The sequence below is a fragment of the Sebastes umbrosus genome, chromosome 3 (assembly GCF_015220745.1).
Source record: "Sebastes umbrosus isolate fSebUmb1 chromosome 3, fSebUmb1.pri, whole genome shotgun sequence".
Classification (NCBI taxonomy): Eukaryota; Metazoa; Chordata; class Actinopteri; order Perciformes; family Sebastidae; genus Sebastes; species Sebastes umbrosus.
Genome location: NC_051271.1, coordinates 29,314,407 through 29,342,053, shown reverse-complemented (window position 1 = coordinate 29,342,053; position 27,647 = coordinate 29,314,407). Strand labels below are relative to the sequence as shown.

Genomic DNA, 27,647 nt, shown 5'->3' with positions numbered 1-27,647 from the left:
AAATGTCCCAAGTTTTTGATACCAAATCACGGCATGGCTTTTTCTATGGTAGTCCTCAAGGTCTTGGTGTCTTAATGTGGTATTTTGGAGGGATTATTGATCATTTCTTATAAATTTTTGAGTGGTAAAAAATGGTTAAATTTAGCGCCAAATCTGTGTAACAAATGGTATCAACCCAAAAATTGCTGCAACAACTTATGAGACATAAGTGAGCATGGGAATGGCCATCATATACTTCCATCATAATGTTCAAAGCCCCTATACACTTTCACAATTTATTTTGATTAATTAATTAATTTATTCATGTTTATTTCTAATTGATGACTAGAACAACTTGACACACAGTGCTGCGCTGCATCTTAAAATAATCTTCCGGTTCCCAGCTTTCAGATGATGTACACCACTTCTATGTGACATATACTACAATAAAAACAATAAAAAAGTACTGCTCTACCCTCCTGATAACATTTCTGCGCATAGTCCCTGTAAAATTCTAATGTTTCTACTCTCTTTTCTCCCCTCTCTTCCTCTTTGTGTTTTTCTCTCTCCAGTCATTGCCATTCTCAGCCAATCAGAGCCTGATGCCCTGGAAGCCTGTGTCGTTTCCCTAAGCCACCAGGGGGCCTCAGTCCCGCAGCGGGACACCCAGCTGTGGGTTTGCCTTCACCCTGAACCCTCCAGCGCCAGTCAAGCTGTCCCACCCTGCCTCCTCTCCCTCCTCTTCTCCTCCTCCTGCTCCTCTTTCTTCTCCCTCCTGGCTCCCACAGGCCCACCTGGACTCCCAGTCAGCTTTCTCCCTCCATGAGGGGCGGGGGGAGGCGCCGGGGGCCCTGGATGTGGACCCCCAGCCTCTTTATCTCGATTCACCTGTGAACATCGAGGACTTGGAGCAACCACCCTGCCACGATGTGTCAACTTTAACAGGTGAGTCATATCTTTTACATATATCTTTTAAAAAGATAAAATAATGATTGCATTAACTAGCTGTATGAATGAAAACTTCACTCACTCATCAATCTACAAATTACCTATATGTTGATAATACAAAGCACCAAAGGTTAATTCAACTATATTTTGAACAGTGTACACTTATGAGTAAGAAAACAATGTAGGTTCGTAGATTTGTCAGTAGAGGGCAGTGTGCCATTGTAGGTGACATGTCAGCTTCATTGTGGTTGTTAACGTGCTGCTTCCTTTCTCTTTCTGTGTTTTTCTTTCCTCATACATAAACCCATACACTTATTAATCTTTATACAAATGCATACATGTACAAACAAATCCTCCCCACACTCAGACCTTTGTTCAGACCTGCCAGAGTTGGAGATAGTGAGCCTCCTATCAGAGGGTCAGCCCAACTACACTCTTCGAGCAGACAGTGTGTTTGGATACGACAATGACGACTGGCTGCACACCCCTCTGCTGCCGCCAACAGTCGCTCTGGGACTCACACACGAGCAGATTGAAGAGACGCTCAAGTACTTCTGTGAGTACTGTTTTATGAACACTTCACATACAGTATAGTGTGTAGTGATGGAGTTACCAGTGATAGGCTCTGTGGGCTTAATTGAAATCAAGCCCCACTTCATGTTCCCCAAATGACCCTTTGACCTTTGATATGAAATATTTTGGGGTGGGCGGTGTGTTGTGTTAAAGTCTGGAGAGGGGTAACAGAAAATGATTAGACCTCATTGTAGGGCATTTTCTTGCAGTGCTTTCATACATACATTGGTTTCTTTTTGCCGTTCATACTGGGCAGGGACGGCTTTAACCCTTTTGGTGCCCTAGGCGAAATTCGGATTTGGAGCCCCCCTCCTTCAAACAAGACAACTTTGTGCAGTTTTTCATTCAGTGTCGTTCACATTTATGCTCTTGAAATGAGACTAACCTTTTACGTAGTCAAAGTATATATTATAAATAAATAAAAATATTTTCTGTTTGCAGAGAACATTTTTGCAAGTTATACTGCAGGTTTAACATAATTATTAACAAAGACAGACAGTCCTAGTGATGGCAAATCTTTTTTTTGCTTCAATAAGATGTATTGAAAAGGTGCTATATTCAATATTCTTTGTTAATACTGTTTAAGTATTTAATTCACTGTAAAGTGTATGAGCCTTATAGAAGCAAATGTGCAAAAATGAAAACATAGAAGACTAGCATGTAGAACTAAAATCTTCCAAGTCTCTGGTTTTGACATCTGTCCGTCTAGCGATCTTACGTCCTGACCCATACTCTGACTGTTGGGATGCACATGGCACGGAATGAATGCTCAATGAATGTGAGCGTGAATGGTTGGTTTGTCTCTGTGATAGTCTGGTGACCTGTCCAGGGTGTACCCCACCTTCGCCAAATGTCAGCTGGAATCGGCTTCAGCCCCCCCACGTCCCTGAATAGGATAATTGGTTACAGATAATGGATGGATGGATGTCCTCTTTTTTCATCACATTGTGTAGTGACTACATTTCTGAACTTGTTTGCTTGATCAGTAGGATAATAATATTTTGCCCAGAAATTAGAATGAACTTAAAGGGACTGTTTGTAAGAATCAGAAATGCTTAACAGCGACACCTGTGGCCGTTAAGTCAACGAATGTCAGCATCAGGTTTGCGCTTGTGCTCGCTGTACATAGACATGAACGAGCATCGCTCAAAACAGTGAGGCGACACACGTCAGCGTAAACCACAATATCACTCTATATTTCACCTGCTTGGCAGTAATGTTAGCTGACCAGACGAAGGTTTCTCCACGAATCACTGCTGATCCTAGTGTTGGCTTTTCCTGATTCAGCCTCCCGACCGCGGTCGGAGGGAACAGGGAACATACCGGCACCCAGTCGGAGACATTAACGTAACTCACTTCAGAGCCCCGTCACTTCACAAGACACGGGAAACCTCTGTTGGTCTGGAGGAGCTGCAGCATTTATTTCTGCACAAACGTCCACTGTAAATTCACTAGATATTCTCAGAGCTACTAACTCTTCTGCAGTGTGTAGTGTGCGTGCATGCACGTGTGGTGGAGCGAGCTGAGTGAAGGCAAGCAGGCAGGCAGGCAGGCAGAGGAGCAGAGGAGCAGAGGAGCAGAGGAGCAGAGTACAGCAGAGACTCCGGCCTTGGAGACCAAAGCTACGGTCTCCCCTGCGACCTCCGACCGCAGCCAACACTGTTTTGCAAGACGGGCTTCACTAGATATAACTTTAGTGCTTCCGTGTAGTTTGTGTTGGAGTCTTGTCTGAACAGCGTAGCCACACGCGAGCGCGCATGGGACACCGACCTGGATTGACTTATACGTGTAAGAAGTTACAAACAGTCCCTTAAGGGTGTGTGAGTGTGTTTGTAGTGACCTGAGTGTGTGATGCCTAATCTCCCCTGCCCTCTCCTCCACATACACTGCCTCATTTGTGAGTCACAGATGTCAAATGTCACCAAGCCAATTAACCTGCCTTGACTTGACTTCTCTAAGCAGTTTCCAATGGATTGCCGCAGACGCCATATCCCAGTGGCCACTCTGACATAATGATGACATTGTTGGCAAGTCAGTTGCTGCAGCAACCCAGACAGGCCAGGGTTTATTATTAGATGCATAAGTTGTCTGGACATGTGGGGTGATGGGAGATTGTGTGCATCCATGCCTTAACAACTGTAAGGTTTGCTTTGCTATGTGCACAAGGAATCTTTTTTCATTGTTTTTATAGTGACTACTTTAAAACACTGATCTGCTCTCAGCTTTAAAATGGAGGGTTGATCAGCGAGTCTTAGACGTTCTGCTCTGTAGTTATTTGAAGTGTATTAAATGTTTAAACTCCCCTTTTAAGGATCCTTTTTAGAAATGCATTATATATAGAGAGCCTCACTTCATAACAATTTGATGCATGATGCAAAGCCAGTAATTTAGTGGTTCGGTCAGCGACGCAACATTCAACACACGTGTATGAATGTGTAAATATCCGCCATATTTACTTTGCAATGATATCTGAAAAGGTAAAGAAACTTTGCTCTGCGGTAAAGCTGCTTTGTAACAGAAACCTGTCCTTGCCCATGTTAATCTCACCCATAATCTATACAGCACATTTTGTTTACTATATTTCCACTACTGCATTGCCATTTCCATTCTTGTTTTTTCAGGAAATAATACGGGCCACTGTGCAGGTGTATTTTAACAGTTTCTCAGGAAAGATCTGCTGAACTAAACTTTATTTCAAGGTACCCGTTACTCTTGATGACCTTGCCTTTATAGTGATAAGGATTTCATGAGATTGCATCCTCTTGATGCTAGATAGGCTGTAGCCAGCTGGTGCCAAGCCACATGCTGCTATCAGGACCAGGAGAGACTTACCTGCTCCATGCAGATTATGCCATGGTGTGCCATGTTGCAGTGTTTGACTCTTTTGGCAGGTGGCATATGGTGTTGTTTCTTTTTTAGTGTTCTTCACTCTAGCTCACTGCTTCCTTCTCTGCACCATCTGTTTGGGTTTTAATTCCCGTCTTGCACTGCGTTTGCGTCCTACCCCTGAGTCTCACTATTGAACCTTGTTTTTGTGAAAACCCTCTGATAAACCCACTGTGCGCTACTTGTTCAGTACCAAACGGCAGGTAGGCAAAGTTAGCAACCAGCTGGTGAACACAGTGGAGCCTTTAGCAGCTGAAGAGCCGGATAACAAGCTGGTGGAGACGACTCCAGATAAATGCTAATGTTGCCCTGTGTCTGCTGGATGTGTAAATAGGCAACTGTTTGCAAAATAATCTGTCATATCAACATTATAAGATGACAATATGTTGTGTTTGCAGTAGGGCTGTCAAAGTTAACGTGATAATAATGCGTTAATGCAAATTTGTTTTAACATCATTCATTTGAAAGGTGAAAATACTAGCATATGAAACTAGAAAAACCTAAGATATCCATTGGTACCAACCATGTCATACTAGCTTGTCGAAAAGGAGGTTAAATAACGCTTCGAACTTAAGCTAAATTTTGGCAAGGAAAAACTGGCATGGCCATTTTCAAAGGGGTCCCTTGACCTCTGACCACAAGATGTGTGAATGAAAATGGGTTCTATGGGTACCCACGAGTCTCCACTTTACGGACATGCCCACTTTATTATAATCACATGCAGTTTGGGGCAAGTCATAGTCAAGTCAGCACACTGACGCACTGACACACTGACAGCTGTTGTTGCCTGTTGGGCTGCAGTTTGCCATGTTATGATTGGAGCATATTTTTTATGCTAAATACAGTACCTGTGAGGGTTTCTGGACAATATTTGTCATTGTTTTCTATTGTTAATTGATTTCCAATAATAAATATATACATACATTTGCATAAAGCAGCATATTTGCCCATTCCCGTGTTGATAAGAGTATTAAATACTTGACAAATCTCCCTTTAAGGTACATTTTGAACAGATAGAAATGTGCAATTAATCACAATTAACTATGGACAATCATGCAATTAATCGCGATTAAATATTTGAATCGATTGACAGCCCTAGTTTGCAGCTTGTTGCGTTGCCCCAAAATGGCCAAGAATTCTATTAATGCAGGTCCTGCAGAATTAGATTTTTTAAGGCTTTGCTGTCACTTTGTCTTCACAATTTCTTCAAAACTTCTCAATTTCAGTAGTCGCACACAGGCAGATTTGTTTATTGAAATGATTGACTGGATAGAGATTGAATAATGTTATTTAGTTATTAAACACATTTTGTCTCACGTAGCATGGGCAACACAGTTTTAAAACCTAATATGATTGTAGTTATGAAGTGAATAAACCTCAAATCACATTTCTTTGGATGACACAAACAGGATTACCAGGAAGCATTTGAGCTAATGTTGTAGTCACACCTAGAATAACATTGTCTGCAGCATGTGTTGCTCTTGTATTGGGGAGTTGGCAGCCTGCGGGTAGAGCGTATCTGATCTTTAATAAGTAATGATTGTTTATACATTAGATCAGAAATACGAGCACTACGTGACTGTCGTGCAGTACTGTATTTTGCTGTGGGTCAAAACAATGTGGCAAATGACCTTTAAGGGTGTTTCCTTGGTCAATTATTGACCAGCGATATCAGCTCTCAGTTTACAGAGACTTGTTTTGTTGACATAGTGCTTATTATATTCTCACATTGAGTTACAGAAGAGGGCTGAGCTGATTTTATCAAGATTTTATTTGAGCTGTACTTTATTGCCTTTGTTTTGTAACAAGCCGATCCCGATTAACTTTACTGTCTTTCAGAGGCTGTAGCAGGTTCAGTGTTAGAGCTACAGTGAAGGTATAGATATCTTATGAATCGTGTCGGGTAGGAGGCTCAGTAACACTCCAAACTTGCGCTAAATTTTGGCGAGGTAAAACTGGCATGGCCATTTTCAAAGGGGTCCCTTGACCTCTGACCTCAAGATATGTGAATTAAAATGGGTTTTATGGGTACCCACGAGTCTCCCCTTTACAGATATGCCCACTTTATGATAATCACATGCAGTTTGGGGCAAGTCATAGTCAAGTCAGCACACTGACACACTGACAGCTGTTGTTGCCTGTCGGGCTTGAGTTTGCCATGTTATGATTTGAGCATATTTTTCATGCTAAATACAGTACCTGTGAGGGTTTCTGGACAATATTTGTTATTGTGCCTATTCTAAAATGATGTGTTTGAATATTTATGCATACCGGGGTTGCTAAACAGTTTTGGAATTGCATAAATTGAGTATGACTGTTGAGACTCTTGTGGAGTCAATGAGCCCAACTGTATTCATGTGTGATGATGTAAGTCCCCATAGTAGCCATTTCATTGTAGTGAGACCATTTTTTACAATTTGATGTCACTGTATAAAATGCTTGTGGTGACCTCTAGGATAATCACAGCCTCATGAAACTTTACAGCCACAAACTAGAGACCTAGAGCATTCAGAGGATGGATGGCTTTCATATGTATATTGACAATAAGGGGGTTTCTGAGCTGTTTCCAGTACAGAAGTGCTCGCCATTCAATTGCCAAAAAAGCAATTCTTGCAGAAGTCTCCAAATGTCAAACATTTTCGATACCAAATCATAGCATGGCTTTTTCTGTGGTGTTCCTCAAGGTCTTGGTGTCTTAATGTGGTATTTTAGAGGGATTATTGATCTTTTTTTTTTATCAACTCTTGAGTGGTAAAATTTTTTTTTAATTTAGCACCAAATCTGTGTATCAAATGGTATCAACCCAAAAATTGCTGCAACAATTTATGAGACATAATAGAGCATGGGAACAGCCATCACATACTTCTATCATAATGTTCTTAGCCATTAAACACTTTTACAATTGATTCTAATTAATTAATTAATTCATGTTTATTTCTGATTTATGACTAGAACAACTTGAAACACAGTGCGGAGCTGCATCTCAAATTCATCTTCATGTTCCCAGCTTTCAGATGATGTACACCACTTCTATGTGACATCTACTGCTGACCTGCCCTCTCCCCCTAAAGACCCCCTGTACCCTCCTAAAAAAGACAAAACAGGTCTATTGTGGGTCTCAGAGGATTAATATTGTTAATGTAAGGTTCATCTCTATGATCCAGGTGATATGATGTCTAGTAAAGGTTGAATCAAAGCAGAGTGTTGATTTTACTGGGAGGTGACTCAAAGACCTTGTCACGTCTTTGCTTATTATTGTGGGCAAAGTACTTGAGACTTTACTTCCTTATAACCTGTTTTCCCTTGTATCATTTATAGTTGTGTTGTTGTTATAGCTCTGGCCTGTCAACTTCAAATGGTTGAACCATTCCTGTAGAGGATGATATGATTTTCCACTTAATCCGTACACATTTCATTTAGATTTGCTGCCCTCGAAGATTTAATTCTGCAAACAATAAATGCTTGCAAAGATGGGAAACCACAGATGGTGAAAGTTGTGTCTCCACTGTCTCTTGCGTGCTGCATTTGACCTGGAAAGAGTCAGTTTGTGCATGAAAAATGAATGAGGAGTTAATATTTGATTGGAAGAAAACTGCTGTGTCTAGGGTAGCAACTGCAAGGGCACGGGATGGACAGAGACAAGACGGTGATGACCGGGTGTAGAATGACTGCGGGTCATCGCAGCACAATGAAGTTGACTGGACAATTCATTGGAAATTAATTTTTTGAATCTTGATTGGAATGAAAATAAACTGAAACACACGTGGTTGCCCTAATAATCTAGGAGAACAGAGCATTTACTTACTATCTGCTCACAGAAGGCAATCCTCTAATCCTCAGAACATATTAATTAGACTTTATTATTGTTATTGATTATTCATATAAGTATCAACTTAAATTAAATAGAACATATTTAAACATATAAAATATATATATATATAAATATAATTAAATATAACACAAAAGGAACCATTATTTTAGTATAGGGAGAGATGATATAATACAAATTACATGTTTTTTTTCTCTCAATAATCCCAGTCAAAACCCATAAAATCTCAGACTGTATTCACTCTATTGCTCCCATCAGACCCCTGTAAAGTGGGTGTGTCTCTGTCTGCACCAGTATTACGCAGAGCCCTCTCTCTATCTGCTATTACGTATGTGCCCAGATCAAGAACAGCCATTGGTGGGGGCGGAAGCTACCATCTCCCTCAAATCCAAAGGGGTGGGTGGGCTTAATGCAGCATCCTTTTAAACTCCATCAGCATCCCCATCCTGGAATATTTTTTCAATTATAGCCAACGATACTCATCTTTTTATACTTGGACAAGGTCATTGTGATCAATGTCATTTTTTGTGGCTCTTGGTGTGGTTTTTTCTTCCTCCTTCATCCCTCCTCCTCTACCTCCCCTCTCTTCTTACCCGGTAGTCCAACGTGGCCAGGTGAACGGAGGCACGCGTGACGACAGATGGCTTTTACAGTCTGAGGGATTATATATTAACGCCGAGCAGCTCAGATTCTCTTGCACACAGAAACACAGGCAGGTGTATACACACACCCACTCCTGTTGCCCAGTGGAGACTGTTTTCCCCAAACCCACAGGCCTGCAGAATGACTCCAGACACACAACTGGTGTGTGACAACACAGCGTACATACAGTAGGATCAGAGGAAGAAGAAGAAGAAGAAGGAATTTAACAGATGGACGGAGAGGCTGAAGGCAGTTTTTCTCTGGTCACCATGGAGGTGTGGAGCTCCTCTGCATCTGAGGAGGAGGAAGAAGAGAAGAGCACTTCCAGTCTTATGGGTGAAGTAGTGGAGAAGGTGGAGAAGAAATGCCTCAACAGCAATAACAATAATAGTAACAACAACAACAACAACAACAAGGAAAGCCTTTGCCGGGAGGTGACACAAGGTGAGAAGAGGCAGGGAATAGGAAAAGGCAGGTGGTATGTATAAGAGATCGGTCAGCGATCCATTCTGCTTAGAAGAGAGAGTTTAGAAAAATTATAACGTGTCGTCATTGTTAATAATTATTCTGCCCTGCAAGTCAGATATTGCTATCTGGTGTGTTTTGTTGTACATTGCGTCTTCAAGGTCTCTGTTATCTAAGTGCTTTAATACTTTATAGTGCACTGCATGTACTGCAGGGTGCAGTGATGTCATTGAAGGTGCATCACGCAAATGATGATTACTGTTCAACAAAATGCTGCTTGCTTTTGCAGCTCTTGTCATAGGACAACCTGAAAGTGTCACGAGATATAAAGTTTTGTAAATATATTCAGTCTCCTCTTATTGTGGTGAAGGTCACTGAGCCTGTGTGTGTGTGTGTGTGTGTGTGTGTGTGTGCACGCTGCAGCTGCGCAATCAAGCCCTGTGTACATGTCAGCAGTTGTCATTTTGAATTTGGGTTTTCTCTTGTACTGCTGTTGTTATTATATGGAGGTCGGAGCCATAGAATTAGGAAATAGTATTTTAATGCTACAGTTTCCAGTTTTTTGGATTTCTTCTTCTCTGACATGGTTTGAAACTCAGAGGGGAATTGTGCTTTTGGAAACCAAATTGGTGAAACGAGATTGAAGGAACGACCCGAATGCTCATCCTAACAAACGACTGCTTTTGAATGTTCCAAAACCCTCTACTTTGAGGTCTGCGGTTCAGAAGAACAAAGAGTGCAGGTGCATTCACTGTGCTGCTGCCCATAGTTTCAGTCCAATATCGTCAGTTGTCTATGCTTTTCCTGTAATGCGACGTTTTGATACTTGTCAATGAATAGGCGTCAAAAATAAGATAATTTGAGGGTGTTTCCTGGCTTATTGTGAAGAGCAGTTTGTATTGGCACAATTTAATCTTGTTACAGTATTTTTCAAATTGATGTATGTGTTTATAAGGATAGACATGGTTGTACAACTAAGATTAAAAAAGGTGCTGCCTGTCACGGATTTTCTGCCTTAACAGAGCAGTTAATGTGAGCCTGGAGTCTCCTCTATTCCTCATCTGTTTTGGGCGTTCTTTGTCTAAATGGGCATGTGGCTGGCACCCGCACGAATACTGCGACACGGGCACCCCTCCAGGAAAGCAGGACACTCAAACAAACACGTTTCTGGTCTCTCGGTTCTGCAATAGAATAAATAAATTGGATAGATTTTCAGTTGACGACATGTCCATATTGCCAGGATCTTTAGGCCAAAATCCAACTGTAATTTTTAACCTATTAGTGATGGATCTGAGAATATTATTTATAAGTCCTCCTAATTCTTTAGGTCTTTGTAAAATATGTATAAACTTAATACTGTTCACTCATTAACTATGCTAAAAAAAAGTCCAGACAGATTAACAGTAGGAAGCTCTCTGAGACCAATTTCAGCTCCTGCCAATCTTGTCAAGTCTGCGCCTTCAGAACAATAGAGCTCAAAAAGGGATCAATGTGATTCTTGTTCTTAGAGCTCATCCACGCCTGTCTGATCCCCACAACGTCACAGACGTCATAAGTGTACCTAAGGCAGCAAGGTTCATCCATAAGGTACAGTATTAGGCTAGCATTTCAGGTTAGCTGCCTGGATTTAGCTCAACCCAAACCCTAAAACCCCTAACATCCTTGATCTGCTTTACGCTGTGGCAGTCAGGTCAAGAGGAAATAGATCTGGTATTTCTGCCAGTGAGACTTTGTCTTCAGCTTGCTGAAGAATGCATTCATTCAAGTGCATAATACTGGCAAGCTCACGGCTGTTGCTCTGCACTGCTCTCATACGGCACTTACAGCTGATAACGCCGTTCTGACCGTTGTCGTCATTGCGGAAACATAGCACCCCACCCTCCGGTTCCCCCTCAGGTTAACACTGTTAGCCCCGACAGCTGTTTCACTGTTGTTTGCCGTGTTAGTGTCAGTGAATGATGCGAGTACTGTACTTCTATTTTACCTTAATATAGGTTTTATTGAATTAATTTGAATAAATTTAGAGTCAAGCTTAGAAGTTCATTCTTGACCTCTTGACGAAACCGCAAAACATTTCACCTAAAGGTTCATTTAGTAGCTGTTGTGGAGTTTTTTACTAGTGCAGAGCCCGTTCAAAATGTGCCTGTTCGGAACGGGCCGATTGCTCGGCCTCCTATGTGGCTAGTTAATCAGTTCAAGCCTGAATACAACTCAAGAAGTCTTGATCTCAAAATGCTATTAAATTAATTTGCCATTAAATGTACTTAAGGATCAAATTTAGACTCTTAGCATAGCTTTTTATTACATGACTCTTTTGGTACAAACATTTACCCACCAATATGGCGGAATGCCTGTTGATTTGGGACCCTGGTCCTGAGCAATACATCCACCAAGTGTGAAGCCGATCGGATGAACGGTTGTCGAGAAAAGTACTTATGAATATGTCCCGTAGATCTCCGGTTGCGACGGAGAATGAGCTATATCCAAAATGCCGTTCGGCAGTGTAACAGTTATTAAGGGTCCCCGCTCAATTCAATACACAGCATGTACATAACACACTGCTAAAAAATATGCCCTGTAGATCTCAAGAGCTTACACTCCGCACTGGACTGCACTTCCTTGGGTCCTCATCAATACACCCACCAAGCGTGAAGTCGATCGCTTGAACAGTTATCAAGAAAATCAACAGGATCTTTGTCAACAGATGGAGTTTGCCCATTTATTATGGAATTGTAAATATTCAAATTCTGAGCACTTTAAGGACTTCTCGTCCATATTGGCTTAAATATAAAAACTTTGAATTTGAGAGTTGATGTGACTATCACATTTGACGAGATATTTCTTTCTTGGGCATTTTCTGCCTTTATTTGACAGTGAGAATAGAGAGAGACAGGAAATGTGGGGAAGGGAGTAGGGGAATGACATGCAGCAAACGATCCGGCCAGCCAGGAATCAAACCGGAGACTCGCTGCTCAAGTCATTTGCGGCCATGTGATATAACTCCTAACCACTCGGCTATCAAGTCGCCATCATTTTATGAGCAGAATTTAATAAATTAGAATGACAGTATCCATTACCTGCATTTGGGAGGCAGGGTTGATCAGTGGTGCAAGATTTATCCTTTCTATTAGAGATTCAGTGTTCAAGTGCATTAAGTTAAATTAAGAGAGTTTCCAACATCATTTGTCAGTTTTGTCATCTTGGCGTCCCAGATTCTACTTTTGCAGGAGTGACTTCCCTCCTGACATTTGTCTGGCAGAGCTTTGTGATTATTTGTGATGAGTTAAAATGCTTTCTGAAACATTTTTGTTTTTGCATTACTCTTTAATCTACTAAGTGAAGATGGAAACATGACCTCTACCTTACTGTAAATCACCTCCGACTGCTAAAGGCATGATTAGTATCAGTAGTGCAGCCCAAGGTTAGGTTCTCTCCATTAGGCTGATTAGACACTGATACAGCTATCCAATCACTGTGTTTCCAGGCCAAATTCAAGGACTTCAATCTAATTATTTTGCTTTATGCCAACTTCCCATCTCTTTAGTCAAGCTATGCTTCTACCAAAGTAAAGTTACGCAACTGATTTTGGTTTAGAGGCGTGCAGGCTAGTCCAGACACATTTTGTACATCCTTAAACAGAGACGAATCAGATGTTAAAAGATGGTGTGAATCTTAAGTCTACGAGTTCTGCACCAAAAGCACAAAACCTACAATTGCAGGTAGTATTACAAACGTTGCACAACATTATTGTATTGTATTATTGTACTTAATGGTTGTATTTTATCATCTATGTCTTTTGTGAAATTAACAAATTACAAACAATGTTAACTTGTCAGTGTTTGGCTCATGTACAGTACATGAATGACTTCAATTAAGAAAATACTATATCCATCTGAACTGAGGAAATGACCCATTGACCTTCCACACCACATCACCCTTACTGACTTTGAAGGGGACATAAACAAACCAATCTCCAGGCTGTAAACAAAGTTAGAGGTCAATAGTCAGTCGTTGTTATCCCTTCCATGCTGTACACGTCCTGCTAGTGTGAACACTTCGTCAGTTCAGCCCTGGCAGTCTCTCCCGATGAGCTATATTTGTATCCAGGAGAACGAGGCCTTTATTGCCGTCTTATCTGGGCTAAAAGGGATCAAGCTAAGAGGATCAGTATCTGGCTGACCACATGGAGATGTTGTGGTCTGTAGCTGTAGAAACTTCAAGGAGAAATATACTCGAGGCTCATTCTAATTCAAAGAATGCTGTTTTTAGTCTGGGCGATTGGTGTTTTTACAGGTTAATATGAAATAATAAAAATGTGACAAGGGCATGTTTGCATGAGGGCAGCCTCTCTTTCTTCACATGTTTACATGATTATGTAATCTATGAATAATAATCCATTTTTAAAAGCTTATAATCCATTTTATCAGTAGTGAATCCAAAAATGCAGCAGGAAACCAGAAGCTTTTAATAGAAAGTAAAAAAAGTCAAAGGGATCAACAGTACTGGTCTGGACATGTGATTTGATTGCAAAGTTAATTCTTGGCGAACGGCTCAGAAAACGCAATATCACCTAACTTCATAAAAGTATAACAAACAAAGAGCCCTGAAATCACTTCTTCTAACCAACCAATATTTTCCATATGGATTGCCTATATAATACAGTCATACAAGTCTAAAGGCCTATTATGATCATCACTTGATTTTCTGTCTTTTTTTATTTAATAATTTGTGTTCTCTATATTTTTTGTTTATCTTTCTTGTCTTATGAAAACTCTATGCCATATCACATGAGCATATGCTCTTAGATTGTTAATGACACTGAATTATGAATGAGTCTTCTTGATATTTGCATAATCGGTGGGTGTTTATGGGCTGCATTGTTGTCAAATACTTTGCTAAACTATGTCTCTGTTTTTTTACTATGTCTAAAATTATTGATAGATACATACACATTGTGTATATTACATTACTGTAATTATTTCATGTAATATTCTGCTTGGAGAATGCCACTTTTTAGGCAATTCTCCTTCACGCCCCCTTGCAAATTATATATTGTATCTTTTTAATTTTATATGTGTAAATCAAGAAACAAACAAACAAACAAAATAAAAACAAAACTCCCCCATTGGCTAATTGTTGTTGCTCATAACCCCTAGCTCCTGATAAACACTCTGCCAGGCTTTGTTGTTACAGTATCCTTTGTGCCACCAACAGCTCTGTCTCTTCCTCCATTCATTTAATCTCTGTCTCCTTCCTCCCTCAGTGTTGTGCTCAGACAGAGTGGGCCAGGTCACCAAGACGTATCATGACATCAAGGCAGTCACCCACCTGCTGGAGGAGGTAAGAGAGAGACACACAGCAGATGAACGGGATTATAGCGGATTAAAGTTATCTGCCTCACTGACCATCACTGTGTGTCACCCTATTCAGCACTGTTGTTTCTGTCAGTGCGATCAGAAGGAAGTAAATTAAATTGTGATTGTACATCTACCACATTTTGATGATATATACTGTAACTGTGCAACGTCATTATGCATTGTTCCATAAAATAAATGGTGGTATTTATGCATCGCTCTGCAGAAAGAGCGGGATCTCGAGTTAGCAGCGCGGATCGGTCAGTCCCTCCTGAAGCAGAACCAAGAAATCACCGAACGCAATGAAATGCTGGATGAACAGCTTGAAATAGCAAAGGAAGAGGTATAAACAAACCTCACGTCACACTGAAATACACAATCTGTGTTATGTTATCAATGTGGTGCTCATACAGTCAAGTGATATCAGCTTCCTTTATGTTCTAGATTGCTCAACTTCGCCATGAGCTCTCGATGCGAGACGACCTCCTTCAGTTCTATGCGAGCTCCGAGGAGATCGAGAATGCTGAATCGCACTCACCGTGAGTTTACACACACACCAAACACACACACACACACTACACAGATGTTGAGGAATGACCTTCACAAAAACATGTAGTATTAGTTTGCTTCAAAACAAAGTGTAGGTTTGTGACTTAGTCCATAAAGATAACCTTCAAATTAAATGAGAATTACTGTAATTCATGCTACTAATTTCTGTTCGATTGAACAGAAAACACAAATTTTATTTCCCTTTAAATACATACAGAGCAAACTCTTTCATTTCAATAAACAGAGTAATAACTTTTTGAAATGTTGAGTGCTACTTGAGCCTTTGACAAAAACTTGTCAGTATTTTCTTGTTAAAACTATTTCAAACAACAGAAAAGGTGTAGTCTACTACATTATCCTTGTTCTTGGTGTTCTCAGCGCACTGAGTTTGTGTATGTAAACATATGTCAGAGCATCTCCACTGATCCTCTCAAAGTTTCCAGTAAAGCTGTCTGCTAAACTCTTTCCCATCCGCAGTTAATCATCATCACTATTCATTACTCTTCTCTTTTCATTTCTATTCATTGCAGCAGCTTATTTAACCATTTTTAAGTACATATTACCACTCATTTTGTTAGAAAATATACATTTGTTTAGCTATCTACAGTTGATAATTGTCCACTGGTTCTCCAGGCGAAAGATGTCTAATGCAGACAAATGTTTCTTCTCTTGTCGTAGAATAAAAAGGAACGAATCATGCAGTTCCCTCAGCAACTTCGTCCACTACGACTTCCTGCAGCAGAAACTGAAGGGCTTAGAGCACGAGAACCGCAAACTGCGAATAGAGGTATGCAACACTGCAAATTTCTCACACAGAACGGCATGAAAGGAAAGTTGCTCATTGATATAAGATTAAATAAGACACTTTATGGTCATGTCTGTATAAAATCTAGCTTAAGGTATTGTTTTATGAACTACTGACGACATTTAGTTTTAATCCTATACAAATATTTTCATTCATACTGCAACATTCATTTGCAGAAACTGCTTGAAAATACCAAAAGGGCAGTATGCAATCTCATTATACACTGCATAACGCAAAATGAACACATTTCTAACTATAAATAAGTCATTAATGGGATGCTGAGGAGGAGTTCAGTCAATATTTTGGGTAGTAACACCTATTGTTTATCATGGCTTTTTTATGTTTTCGCATTAGGATTAAATCGGGTGTGCTGTTGGTTGAATTTAAATGATAACTTTGGTATTTTTCAACCTGGACCCTATCTTTCCATGTTTTTGTGTCTAACTGACTAAGGGACAACAATTTCTGAAATGTGTCCAGTATTGAGGGAGAGTGCTGTAGGCGGCAGCTGCTCACGGGTTGCAATATGGTGCTATAGGGGCAAGCTGGCACCGTCATTTACGTCCTCTAAAAGTACTTGTTTTGCCATGACAGGCTCTGGTTGTTATTATAAGTGTCTGACATTATGGAAAGAGTCTCGCTCAAGGAGAACTCTTGTTCTGAAATCTGGCGAGGTGACTTGTTGCCGGAAGCCAACGGAGGAATAGTGGAATACATCCTTGGTGAAAACGAGTGCCGGCTGGGCAGAGTTTGTTGTGTTGGAGTACAGAAAGCATAGTTTAGTGTTACCTAAAAGATTTTTAATGTCTTGGCTGAATATAAAGATGATTTCATTGTGGACGAGGATTTTGAATTTGATGGCCGCCCGTATTTATTTGAGCCAGATTATACGGATATTCAGATTTCACAACAAGACTTTTCTTTGAGCAGGACTTGGACACAATAACAAACAGACCGGATCAAGCAAAATGTAAGAAAAGTGTTTTATTTCTCTGTAGGGTCCTTTCCATAATGTTGTCAGACACTTATAATAACGGCGGCAAAAACAAACACTTTTAGTGGACGTTATGTTACATTGACGCTGCTCACTTGCCCTCGCAGCTCACGACTGCTGGTTACAGCGTTCTCCCTCAATACTGGACCAATTGTAAAAAATGTTGTCCCCATTAGTCAATTAGACATGTAAACATGGGGAAATAGGGTCCAGGTTAAAAATTACTGAAGTTACCCTTTAACAAATACATGAAATGATTTCAGTACCTTGAAATTAAAATATGTAATTTATTAATTGACTCTTGTGTTAAACGTATGACAATTTCTCATTGGCATTATTTCTGCAGGCCAATGAGCTCACAACAGAGACGACCAACTACGAGGAGCAAGAACAGGAGCTGATGATGGTGTGCGTGGAGGAACTCTGTAAGTTTTACAATCTTGTTCCAGTATAGGACAATAGGGCATAGACGATGAGTTCCAGGTGTATTTATGGGACTTGTGTATTTCAGCATCCGTCAATAAGCAGGTAGTCGACCTGTCGGAGGAGCTTGCACGGAAAATTGAGGACACTCTCCGACAACAGGAGGAGATTAGTTCACTGCTCGCTCAGATTGTTGACCTGCAGGCCCGTTGCAAAGGGGTAAGAGACCGTTTCCATGTTCTGTACGAATGGATTCAAACCACAGTAAAACTCTGCTAACTTTCTTCTCTGTCCTCCTAGATCACCCATGAGAATGAGGAGCTGAACCAACACCTGAGTGCCTCCCGTGAGAGCCAGCTACATCTTCAATCAGAGGCAAGACATTTACAATCACTTTGACAAAATATACTCACTTAGAATTGGATCAGGATCCTTTCACATTCTTACCTGAGGAGGGCAAAACTCCAACAGCACTTGTAGTATGGAGAACAACTTTATTGAAAGACTAACGCGTTTCGACTTGTGGCCTTCTTCATCAGGCTCATTCTTACCTGAGATCTGTTTCCAAAAGGCTACAATTAGAATGTGGACAACTAAAAAACAAGCTTTTGTGTTTTCAAGTCTTCAAACATGCACAGGTGTTGTATGTTAACATTTGCAAAGCCAACCTTCTTTCATTGAATGTAATTGTGGGCATTTAAGGTATCACACCGTGAAGAAACAACAAACAATCTGAGTGCTTTTCCATGTTGGATGTGAGCCAAACCTAAATGCTACTGGCTGACATTCCACACTCAGTCAGTCAGTCTGTTGCCAGACCTGCATAGCTCTTGTCAATCTGCTGCCTCTGATTTTCTAAGATCACACAGTGGTAATCGTTTATTGTTTACTCCAGACCGCTGTGAGTTTGATGGGAAAGTCTGTGTGTCACACAGCACTGCACATCAGTGGCGCCGGAATGAAAATGATTTAAAGTAAAATTCATCAATCTGGAGCACTTTCAGAGCAAAATTATGAGGCTAGATCTATGAAGGACTTGGTTCTCTAGTAAACAATTAAATCATAAAGGTTGTATGGTTATGAATGCTGATGGCAAAAAGTCACACAGCAAAAAAATATGGTAAACGAGACGGGGTGCCGACATCGCCACAGACCCTTCCCTTCCCACAGGGAGAGAGGGCGCACTGTGCAGCGAGAACTCCACGGCCCTGGGCAGCAGCGAGGTCCGGGCGTAGGGTGATGTAAAACTCACGATTGGGCCTTTCCAAGCAGACCTCGGTGGCGGCGCACCGGAGGATGAGAAGTGTGAAAATATTTTCGGTTCATTATGAAACGGTAGCGGGCTGGATGTCAGATCACTTTGATTTCATTTGAATTAGGCTACACAATGGTTGATTATGATTGGATAAAGACCCACAGCACACTCTGCTCCGCCGGTTGCAAAATGTGGATAAATATATTATTCAGGGCTTTTTTATTGGGCATCAACTTCATGTTTACACACGTATTGTTGAAAAAAAAAATAGACTTGAAGCGTAAATAAAGGCTTCAGTTCAGGTTGAGCTTACGTGAGACACAGCTGAGATGGAGCCATGTAGACAGCTCTTTACAGATTAAAATGAGAGCGCATCTGTAGAGTACAAAACACTTCTGACACCCTCCAGTTTTGACATGCACGGGGTGGTCGGGAATAATTGAAATGTCTTTTTTTACCGTGTTGCAATATAGGGGCATTTGCGGAGATACAGTGATTTGTGACCTTAAAAAGAAAGTAGGACAGGGCAATTGCCCCTTGGCACCCTTGGCCCATGCTGCACATACAGTCAATGTGTAGTTGAGATTTTGTTAATATGTACCATCACCATATGCATCAGCTATAGCCTTCATTCATTCGCCATGTTTACCCAGAAACCCCTTCGCTATGATCCCACACAGACCTGTTCATGTGTGTCTTTGCAGATGCATACTTGAGCATTAATATGTCAATAATATTCAGCTCTGACGTTGTGAATGGTATCATGCATTCTTCTTGTACTACAGTTTGACAGATATGTCTCCCCCTGTCTGCAGCTCAAGGACCTGCAGGACAAGTACTCCCAGTATGAGGACATGCTCCGCGAGGCCCGAGAAGACATAAAGAACTTGCGGAATAAGAGCCTACCCAACAGCACGGTGCAGCGGTACACTGCACTGGCCTCTGTGCTCCCCATGGACTCACTGGCAGCCGAGATAGAGGGCACCTTCCGCAAAGGCCTGGACACCCCGGCTCCCTCAGAGTACAAGTGAGTCAACCCCACCCCTCCTATACAGTAGCTTCAGTTGTCTAGGTAACTTTCGTTGAGATTTGTGCAAGTAGAAGATTTGTGCTTTCTGCCTCAGTCTTCTCATTGGTTAGATGAGATCCTGTGCATTTTACTTTTTAATGAGAAGACGTGTTTCTGAGCTTCTGACATGCTGCCCTGCTTACTAATAAACATATATACATATATACTATATACATATGTCTGCAACCGAGATGAATAATGTAGATTGTGAGTAATCTTTTTATGGCCCCTGTGTCGCCTGACAGGAACCACCCGTGGCGTGTGTTTGAAACAGTGAAGGTGGTCAACAAGAACGTGAGGCTGCGGTCTCGCTGCCACTCCCCGGGGCTTCCAGGCTCCAGCCCCGTGTCCACTCGCTCCAGTTGTACCAGCACCCCCCGAACCAGCTACTATTGCTCAGACAATGCCAGCCTTACTCTGGAGGACAAGCTTAGCTCCAACAATGCTCAGAAAGAAGACAACAGGTGAGTGTGCGATCATGCACATACTGTACGTGCACTATTATATCTAATGGAAAATTCCACAGCAGCTAAAACATATCACATCTATTCACCGCATTGTTAGTGGGCCGAAGCGTCTGGGCCAACCGGGCACACCAGGAGGCCAGGACCTGGAAGCCGCCTTGCGCAATCTGTCAGCCCGCCAGCAGAACCACTCTTCTGAAAGGCCTTTCTTTGATGTTGAGCGTGAGCGTAAACTCCATGCCTTGGCAGCAGACTGCGAGGAGGGCGAGAGCTCCAGTGGCTTCCTGACACCAAACGACAGCCTGGTCTCCAGCCCAGCAGTGTCCACGGGCACCAACTACTCCAACGGCAGCTCACGGCACTCCTGTGGCTCCTCAGGAGGATCCAGGTCCTACCTGCCCGACCGCCTGCAGATCGTCAAACCTCTGGAAGGTAAAATCTTCATGCTTGATACTGTGTCTTATCAATTTCTTGGAACTTATCCCAACTTATGTGGAGTCACGATGGAGCATAAAAATATGTTTGTAAAAATCCAAACAAGACAAAGAGTTCTGATCATTAATGACGTTAGTGTGTGATACTAATTAAATACTACAGGTGCAAATCTGCTCTGCTCTTACAAGTACAAATTACTCTTTAAAATAGGGAAGCAAGGCAACAGTTTATTTACTTTCTATTGAAGCATATGATTTAGCAGCCAATGGTAACTGATCAGCAGTTGGTGGCAGTATTGCTAGAGGAAATGTAGCAATGCAACACAAAAGGCAGAGAAGAAGAAGACTGCTAGCAAGCGAATATGGATGTAAAAGATTAAAGGTCTTATTGATAAAATTATTATGTAAATTAATATTTTTTTTTTTTTAAAAATACATCCACAGAGCCTAAGTAAAAGCATGGCTTTTCATGAAAAAATAAATATTATGATTGTGAATTAATCATTTTAAAAATTTGGCAGGTCAAAAATGAATGTTTTGTTGATATCTATGGAAGATATCTGACGGTAAAACAACATTGGTATCACGTGGTATCTCTGGGTTGTCAGTTAGTGTGGAAAAAAAACAAATAAATGGCTGAGATTGACGGTAAGTGCCTGGCAACGACTTGTTGTGAAGTAAATGCAATGGAACAGGGGAGGGAGAATGCAACATATATTGGCTAAATGTTATCAATAGCACCTTTTAATGTAAACATAACTTGTTTGTTTACAAAAAAAATTCACGCTGCACCTTTAAACACTGACCCTACATAACGTTACCTACCAAGATTACATTTTCATATTAACATATGCCTACTAAAGTTACAACCATTATAGTTTGTGATTTTGTTTCACATTTTTCTTGACTTCGAAGGGATAATGAGACAATTTGGATCACCTGAAACTGTGCTTAAGACAACAATTTTCATTTTTTATCATGTCTGTAGTTTAACAAGACTATTGTCTTTTGGGGGAATCTACCGTTTATAACAGGGTATCTGCAGGTCTTGTAAAGTCTTGAAAAGCATTGAATTCAGTTTCATCAAAAAAGGCCTCTGAAGGTATTAAAAAGTCTTGAATTTAATTTAAGTCTTACATATCTATGTTAGTTGTAAAATGTTTTTGTATCTTGTGGAGAAATGTGATAAGACCATATGGTCCCTTCTGATTTTCCTTCCATTATACTTTCATACTTTGGCCAGTATGATTGTGAAGCAGGTATTATATTGCATTCTGTGTGGTATTAAAAATGTGTTAAGTTTTGATTTCTACTTTGTGAACCCTGTAAAACCCTGTATTTCATTCTACAATACATATTAATTGTTTAGGCAAAAAATGACCTTGTCTCCAAAGTATTTTCTCTGCAATTCATTTTTAGTTTTTGTACCTTCCCAGCAAAACCAAGGATGAGACCATTTCAACCCTAATGCCACACAAATAACAAAGCATAACAACACAATGACATTTAAAACATGACATGGAATTTAAAATCAAATAAAAAAGAAACCCCAAACCTTTTGGGGTTCAAGAGACTAACAATCTGAAATAAATCATAGTTATACTGTATCTAACCATATAAATAACACGTAACTGCATGGTGTTGCAACGTTCTTCAACCTCTGTTCCCTTTGACTCTCTCGTCATCAGGCTCGGTGACTCTGCATCAGTGGCAGCAGTTGGCCAAACCAAACCTGGGAGGCATCCTGCATCCACGTCCGGGCGTCCTGACTAAAGACTTCAGGGAGCTCGAGATCGACATACAGCACGTCTACAGTCTGAACGACCTGGAGGAGGATGAACCGGACTTGTCGCAGCTCTCTGGAGTGCATGGCATGGGTAGGACACGCTCAAACACACATGCTGCACAGTTCCACTAGCTATATCATTCCTATTCACTTCATTAAATCTCCTCTAAAATCCATGTTTCCTGCTTTCTCTCCGCCTTTACATTGTTCATGTGCCATTAATTGTATAGTATTACTTCAGTTTCCAGCTTCATTGGCTCTTGTAGTTTCTCATTAAACATCATGTGTAGTTTAATGCACCTTTTCTCCCTCCATGACCTATCGCAGTCTCTCCATCCGGTCCCAACCTCCCTCCGACCTCTCCCACACATACCATTACCACCTGCCAAGTCCTCCAACCCTCCCTCCTCATCCCCTCCTTCTCCACTAGGTAAGAGCATACATTTTTAGCATGCTGTGTCGTCTTTGTGTCATTTTTCACAGTCCGGAAGTCAAATTTGAGCCTGAACTTGATTTTGTGTCGTTGTGATGTACCCGAGTGACCATAAACATGAAGGAACTCCTGAAAAAGAGTATTCTGTGTTCATTAATCCACTCTCTTTCTGCAGTGTCACTTTCATTTAATAAGTGTGGATGTTCCAGATGTCCTGTCTTCCACGCTGCTTTTTCTCCCTCTTTAACTTCTGCTCTTTACCCCCCCACCCCCCCTCACAGTGGCAGAAAGCGTCTGTCGAGGCTCTTCCTCCAACTCTAAAAGGCGCCTTCGGGGCAAAGTAAGAGTTGAGGGTTATGGATGCACCATGAATGCTGGATTTCAATATTAATGACGAAGGCACAGCACCATGTTCGTTTAACTAAATAACACAGAGTTTTAAAATTTAAGAGGTCTTTAGTCAGAGACTGAGATGTTGAACATTTGCTGTGACCAGTGCCTGAATTGGACCAAAAAAGGTTCCAATACCCTACTTCAGCAGTTGCATGACATGATCATCATCACATGATATATTTATATTTATACGTACAGTATATCTTGGTAATATATCCCAATTTAAATATATTTTTGAATGCATTTCATGGCATACATTAGGCCTACATACTGTACATTTCCACAGATTGTACATAAATGTATATTTGGTGAATAAAAAACTTTTTATGTAGCTACTAATACAAATCAAATTGTACACAAATATAGCATTACATATACGCTACAATAAAACCAACTTAAAATATCATATCTGTCGGCCTTCAGATTAAATTGGATAATGAGAAGGAATATCAAAGACATTTTCAGTGCTGTTTTCTCAGCATTAGGCTGTGTTTACACAGAGACACAGATAAGAAGTAAGGGTACTCATGTGGACAAAAATCAGAAGTGCCGGTACTCCGTACTGGTGAATCCCAGCCCATTTCATGCACTGGCTGTGACCATATTAAAATGATCACAGCTACATTATGGGAAAATCATGCGCTGTGCTTCTGTCGCTTCCTACTAACACTGCTCTAACTTGTTTGTACTCCTCACATATTCTTGGCTTGTTACACAAAATGTTTTAATGTCACTTGACCTTTCTAGGTTTTCATCTCCACAAATCACTAGATCCTGTTTCATCACCGCTGCCAGACTAACATCCTGTTTATCCATCTTACAGCAATGAGTGACAGGCACTAACAACAAACGAACTAAGTGAAACTGTTCAAACCTGTTTTTTTTTAATATTATTTGCATATGAGCTTGCATGTTTGTGTAAAAACTACTGTAGGGCTGTCAAAGTTAACGCAATAATAACATGTTAACGCAAATTTGTTTTACGCCACTCATTTCTTTAACGCATTAACGCAACTTGCGACTTTCAGGTTGTAGCGGGCTGAGTTATAGTAGTTTTAAGCTCATGATAGTATTATCTTATACTATCATATGAAACAAGAAAACCATGTCATACTAGCATGTCGCAAAGGAGGTAAATAAAAGAAAGGTAAATAACGCTCCAAACTTGCGCTAAATTTTGGCAAGGAAAAACTGGCATGGCCATTTTCAAAGGGGTCCCTTGACCTCTGACGTCAAGATATGTGAATGTAAATGGGTTCTATGAGTACCCACGAGTCTCCCCTTTACAGACATGCCCACTTTATGATAATCACATGCAGTTTTGGTGCAAGTCATAGTCAAGTCAACACACTGACACACTGACAGCTGTTGTTGCCTGTTGGGCTTGAGTTTGCCATGTTATGATTTGAGCATATTTTGAATGCTAAATGCAGTATACCTGTGAGGGTTTCGTCATTGTTTTGTGTTGTTAATTAATTTCCAATAATAAATATATACATACATTTGCATAAATCAAGCATATTTGCCCACTCCCATGTTGATAAGAGTATTAAATACTTTTGAACAGATAAAAGATGTGTGATTAATTTTTGATTAATCACGTTTAACAATGAACAATCGTGCAATTCATCACGATTAAATATTTTAATCGATTGGCAGCCCTAGTTTTTAACTAGCGCAAACCGGTTTTTCTTAATACCTTTGTTTTATTTAGAAAATTAACACTATTACTTTCGAATCCAAAGAAGCAAAGGGAGTATAGACAAACGTTAACAATTAAATCATTTCTAAGGAACATATCTCCAAACATGAATGTGACAACAACTCAACATCCAAAACACACACCCACACGGCAGTCACGCCTTTTTCATAGGAAGATTATCAAACACGCGGTTAGAATGGAATCCTCGAAGTGATTGACACAAGAATCTAAAAGTTAATTCGATGTGGACCACACCTGGCAGGAGAAATTGGCATTTAGCGCTTTGCACGCCACTATTTTGTGGCTTTCACTCACATCCAAATGTAAAACCATTACTTTGAAAAAGCACTCCATTACAGATACCAGCAGTAGTTCAAATGTGTATTTGGTATCATAATCCAAGGCTGTTTTAATGTGAAGCTTAGATAAATTCAATAGAATTCAGCAACTTGTTATTAATCAGGTTATTATCAGTATTTCATTTTGTATGAGAAACAATATTTTCATCACAGTCTCACTGAATGGCGTGTGAAACACTTCTGTTTTACTGCAGTAAAAAAAAAAATTCTGTAAAGTTCCATCTGTTTTGAGTGCTTCATTGTGGATTTTCCAAGTCAGGATTAAAATATTCTCGTCAAGAGTCACAGTACCTGTGAGGGTTTCTGGACGATATTTGTCATTGTTTTGTGTTGTTAATTGATTTCCAATAATAAACATATATATACAGTTGCATAAAGCAGCATATTTGCCCACTCCCATGTTGATAAGAGTATTAAATACTTGACAAATCTCCCTTTAAGGTACATTTTGAACAGGTAATAAATGTGCGATTAATTTGCGATTAATCACGATTAACTCTGGACACTCATGCGACTAATCATGATTAAATCTTTTAATCGTTTGACAGCACTATAGTAAAAAGAATGTTTTCTTTTCTATTTTGAGTTTGTTTTTAATTATTATTTTTTCCTGTTGGCAGCCTTCACTCTTTCGGCCTGCCATCTTGTCGGACCTGTGAGCTCGTGAGCACTTCATCTCCATCACACCGGCAGCACTTTGGCCCGGGATGCCAGACCACCACCACCACCACCACCACAAATGTAGCCACTTCATTACCGGGACTCGTTCAGCTGCTGCAAGAGCGTGGCATCTCAGCCTCTCCTTATCCCCACAACTACCTGCACTTAAGTACAAAACCTTCACCCTCCACAGCAAAAGACGAATGTGGAGACTCACCATCGGACAAAGAGGTAAGAAGGAACACTTTCAGTTTGAACTTGGTGGAGAAGCTTCAAGGTCTGGGGTTGCACCGAGTGGCAGCCTGGGGGATGACGGGCCACAGTGGGGAGGAGAAGCAGACACTTTGATGAGGACTGTTCACCACTTCCTCCTCTCTCATTCACCGTGGTGACTTTACCATGTGATCCCCACTGTGCAGTTCAGGGCCCACAGCTCAGTTGTCGGTAGTGTACAGTTATTCTTTTCTATGAATGTGTGTACAGTAGTTGTGTGTGTGAGACCTTTTCATCTCAGGAAAATCACCTGATTACCTGATCACCAGTCTGTTTGACTGCAACCTGCATAAAAAGCTTCTTTTTATTAAAAAAAAAAGCAACATCATGAAGATTTTTTTTTTATACTGTGTTTCGTGGTTGTCATTTTACACGTTTTTCCCGCCGCTGGTTTTAAAAAAACCTTATAATTTTTTCCGTTTCCAAAGTGGAACATCACTTATGTGTATATTTCAAAGTTGTCATTTAGGAAAGTTAAAATAAAGACTACATGCAGTAAATTATTGTTAGTTGAAACCACAAACCGAACCAATGCTGTCACACTGAAGAATTTTCAAATGCACTAAAATACACTCCGGTCTTCCTGCTTATTAGCTGCTACATTGAGAAAAGCATGTTCTATATAAGATTGTCAAATATATGGAGTTGAACACTTGATAAACTGATCAAGAAGCACTGCGATAACACACGGTGCACTGACTGAACTGAGAAATGTTGATGATGAAGACATCCTGCAGCTGTCTGCCCCTACAGTTCACCACCTGCTCTCACGTAGCACATGTTGAAGTGTCACCTGTGAGAGCTGCTGAAACTTCTGGACTTTATCCTGAGCAAAACCTCACTAAAAAGAAATCAGGTTTGCCATGCTAAATCAAAGACGGAGAATGGGATTTTTATAAGCAATATGTATATTTACTGCACTGAAAAAATCTTGCTTGTACAAATCTGCTGCATTTCATGTCATCAGGAATTTTGAAATCGCTAGGATGTAAATGAAATTAAAATAATTTGGGGCATTCAAAGTGAATCCTCCGTGACGTTGAGGGGAATCCTTATTTAAAGACGAGCAGGAGAGAGGTCCTAAATATTTAAGCAGCATGTTTCTGAACAATCAACTGTAGCAAAAAGGCATAGGATACTGTGGATTAAAAAGGGAAGAAATCATAAACACAGGTTATAATAATTTGTGTTCTGATTCAAATCAACCAAACTACTGTTTCTCTGCACTACTGTTTGTTCTCTTCTGTGTTAGCATCACAGCTGTATATGTCAGTGTGTGTACCACCTGTGAATAAAACTTTGCATCTCCATCCAGCACAGTTCTCTCTTTCACCTCATGGCAGCGATGAAGACAGATGTGACTACTGTGATA

At 40.5% G+C, this 27,647-nt stretch overlaps 1 protein-coding gene across 1 annotated transcript; it reads left to right on the top strand.

The window, feature by feature from the left end:
* Window positions 1-611: 611 nt before the first annotated feature.
* Window positions 612-27,585, top strand: si:dkey-28e7.3 (trafficking kinesin-binding protein 1; the record flags this gene model as incomplete). The annotated part of the gene is made up of 15 exons (XM_037763405.1): window positions 612-924; window positions 1,295-1,483; window positions 14,586-14,662; window positions 14,903-15,019; window positions 15,121-15,215; window positions 15,904-16,012; window positions 17,371-17,449; window positions 17,536-17,666; window positions 17,748-17,822; window positions 19,518-19,729; window positions 20,017-20,235; window positions 20,336-20,667; window positions 22,358-22,546; window positions 22,783-22,885; window positions 25,963-27,585. Coding segments are annotated over 15 exons (2,628 nt in total), but the record flags the coding sequence as incomplete, so codon positions are not given.
* Between the last annotated feature and the right edge of the window lie 62 nt (window positions 27,586-27,647).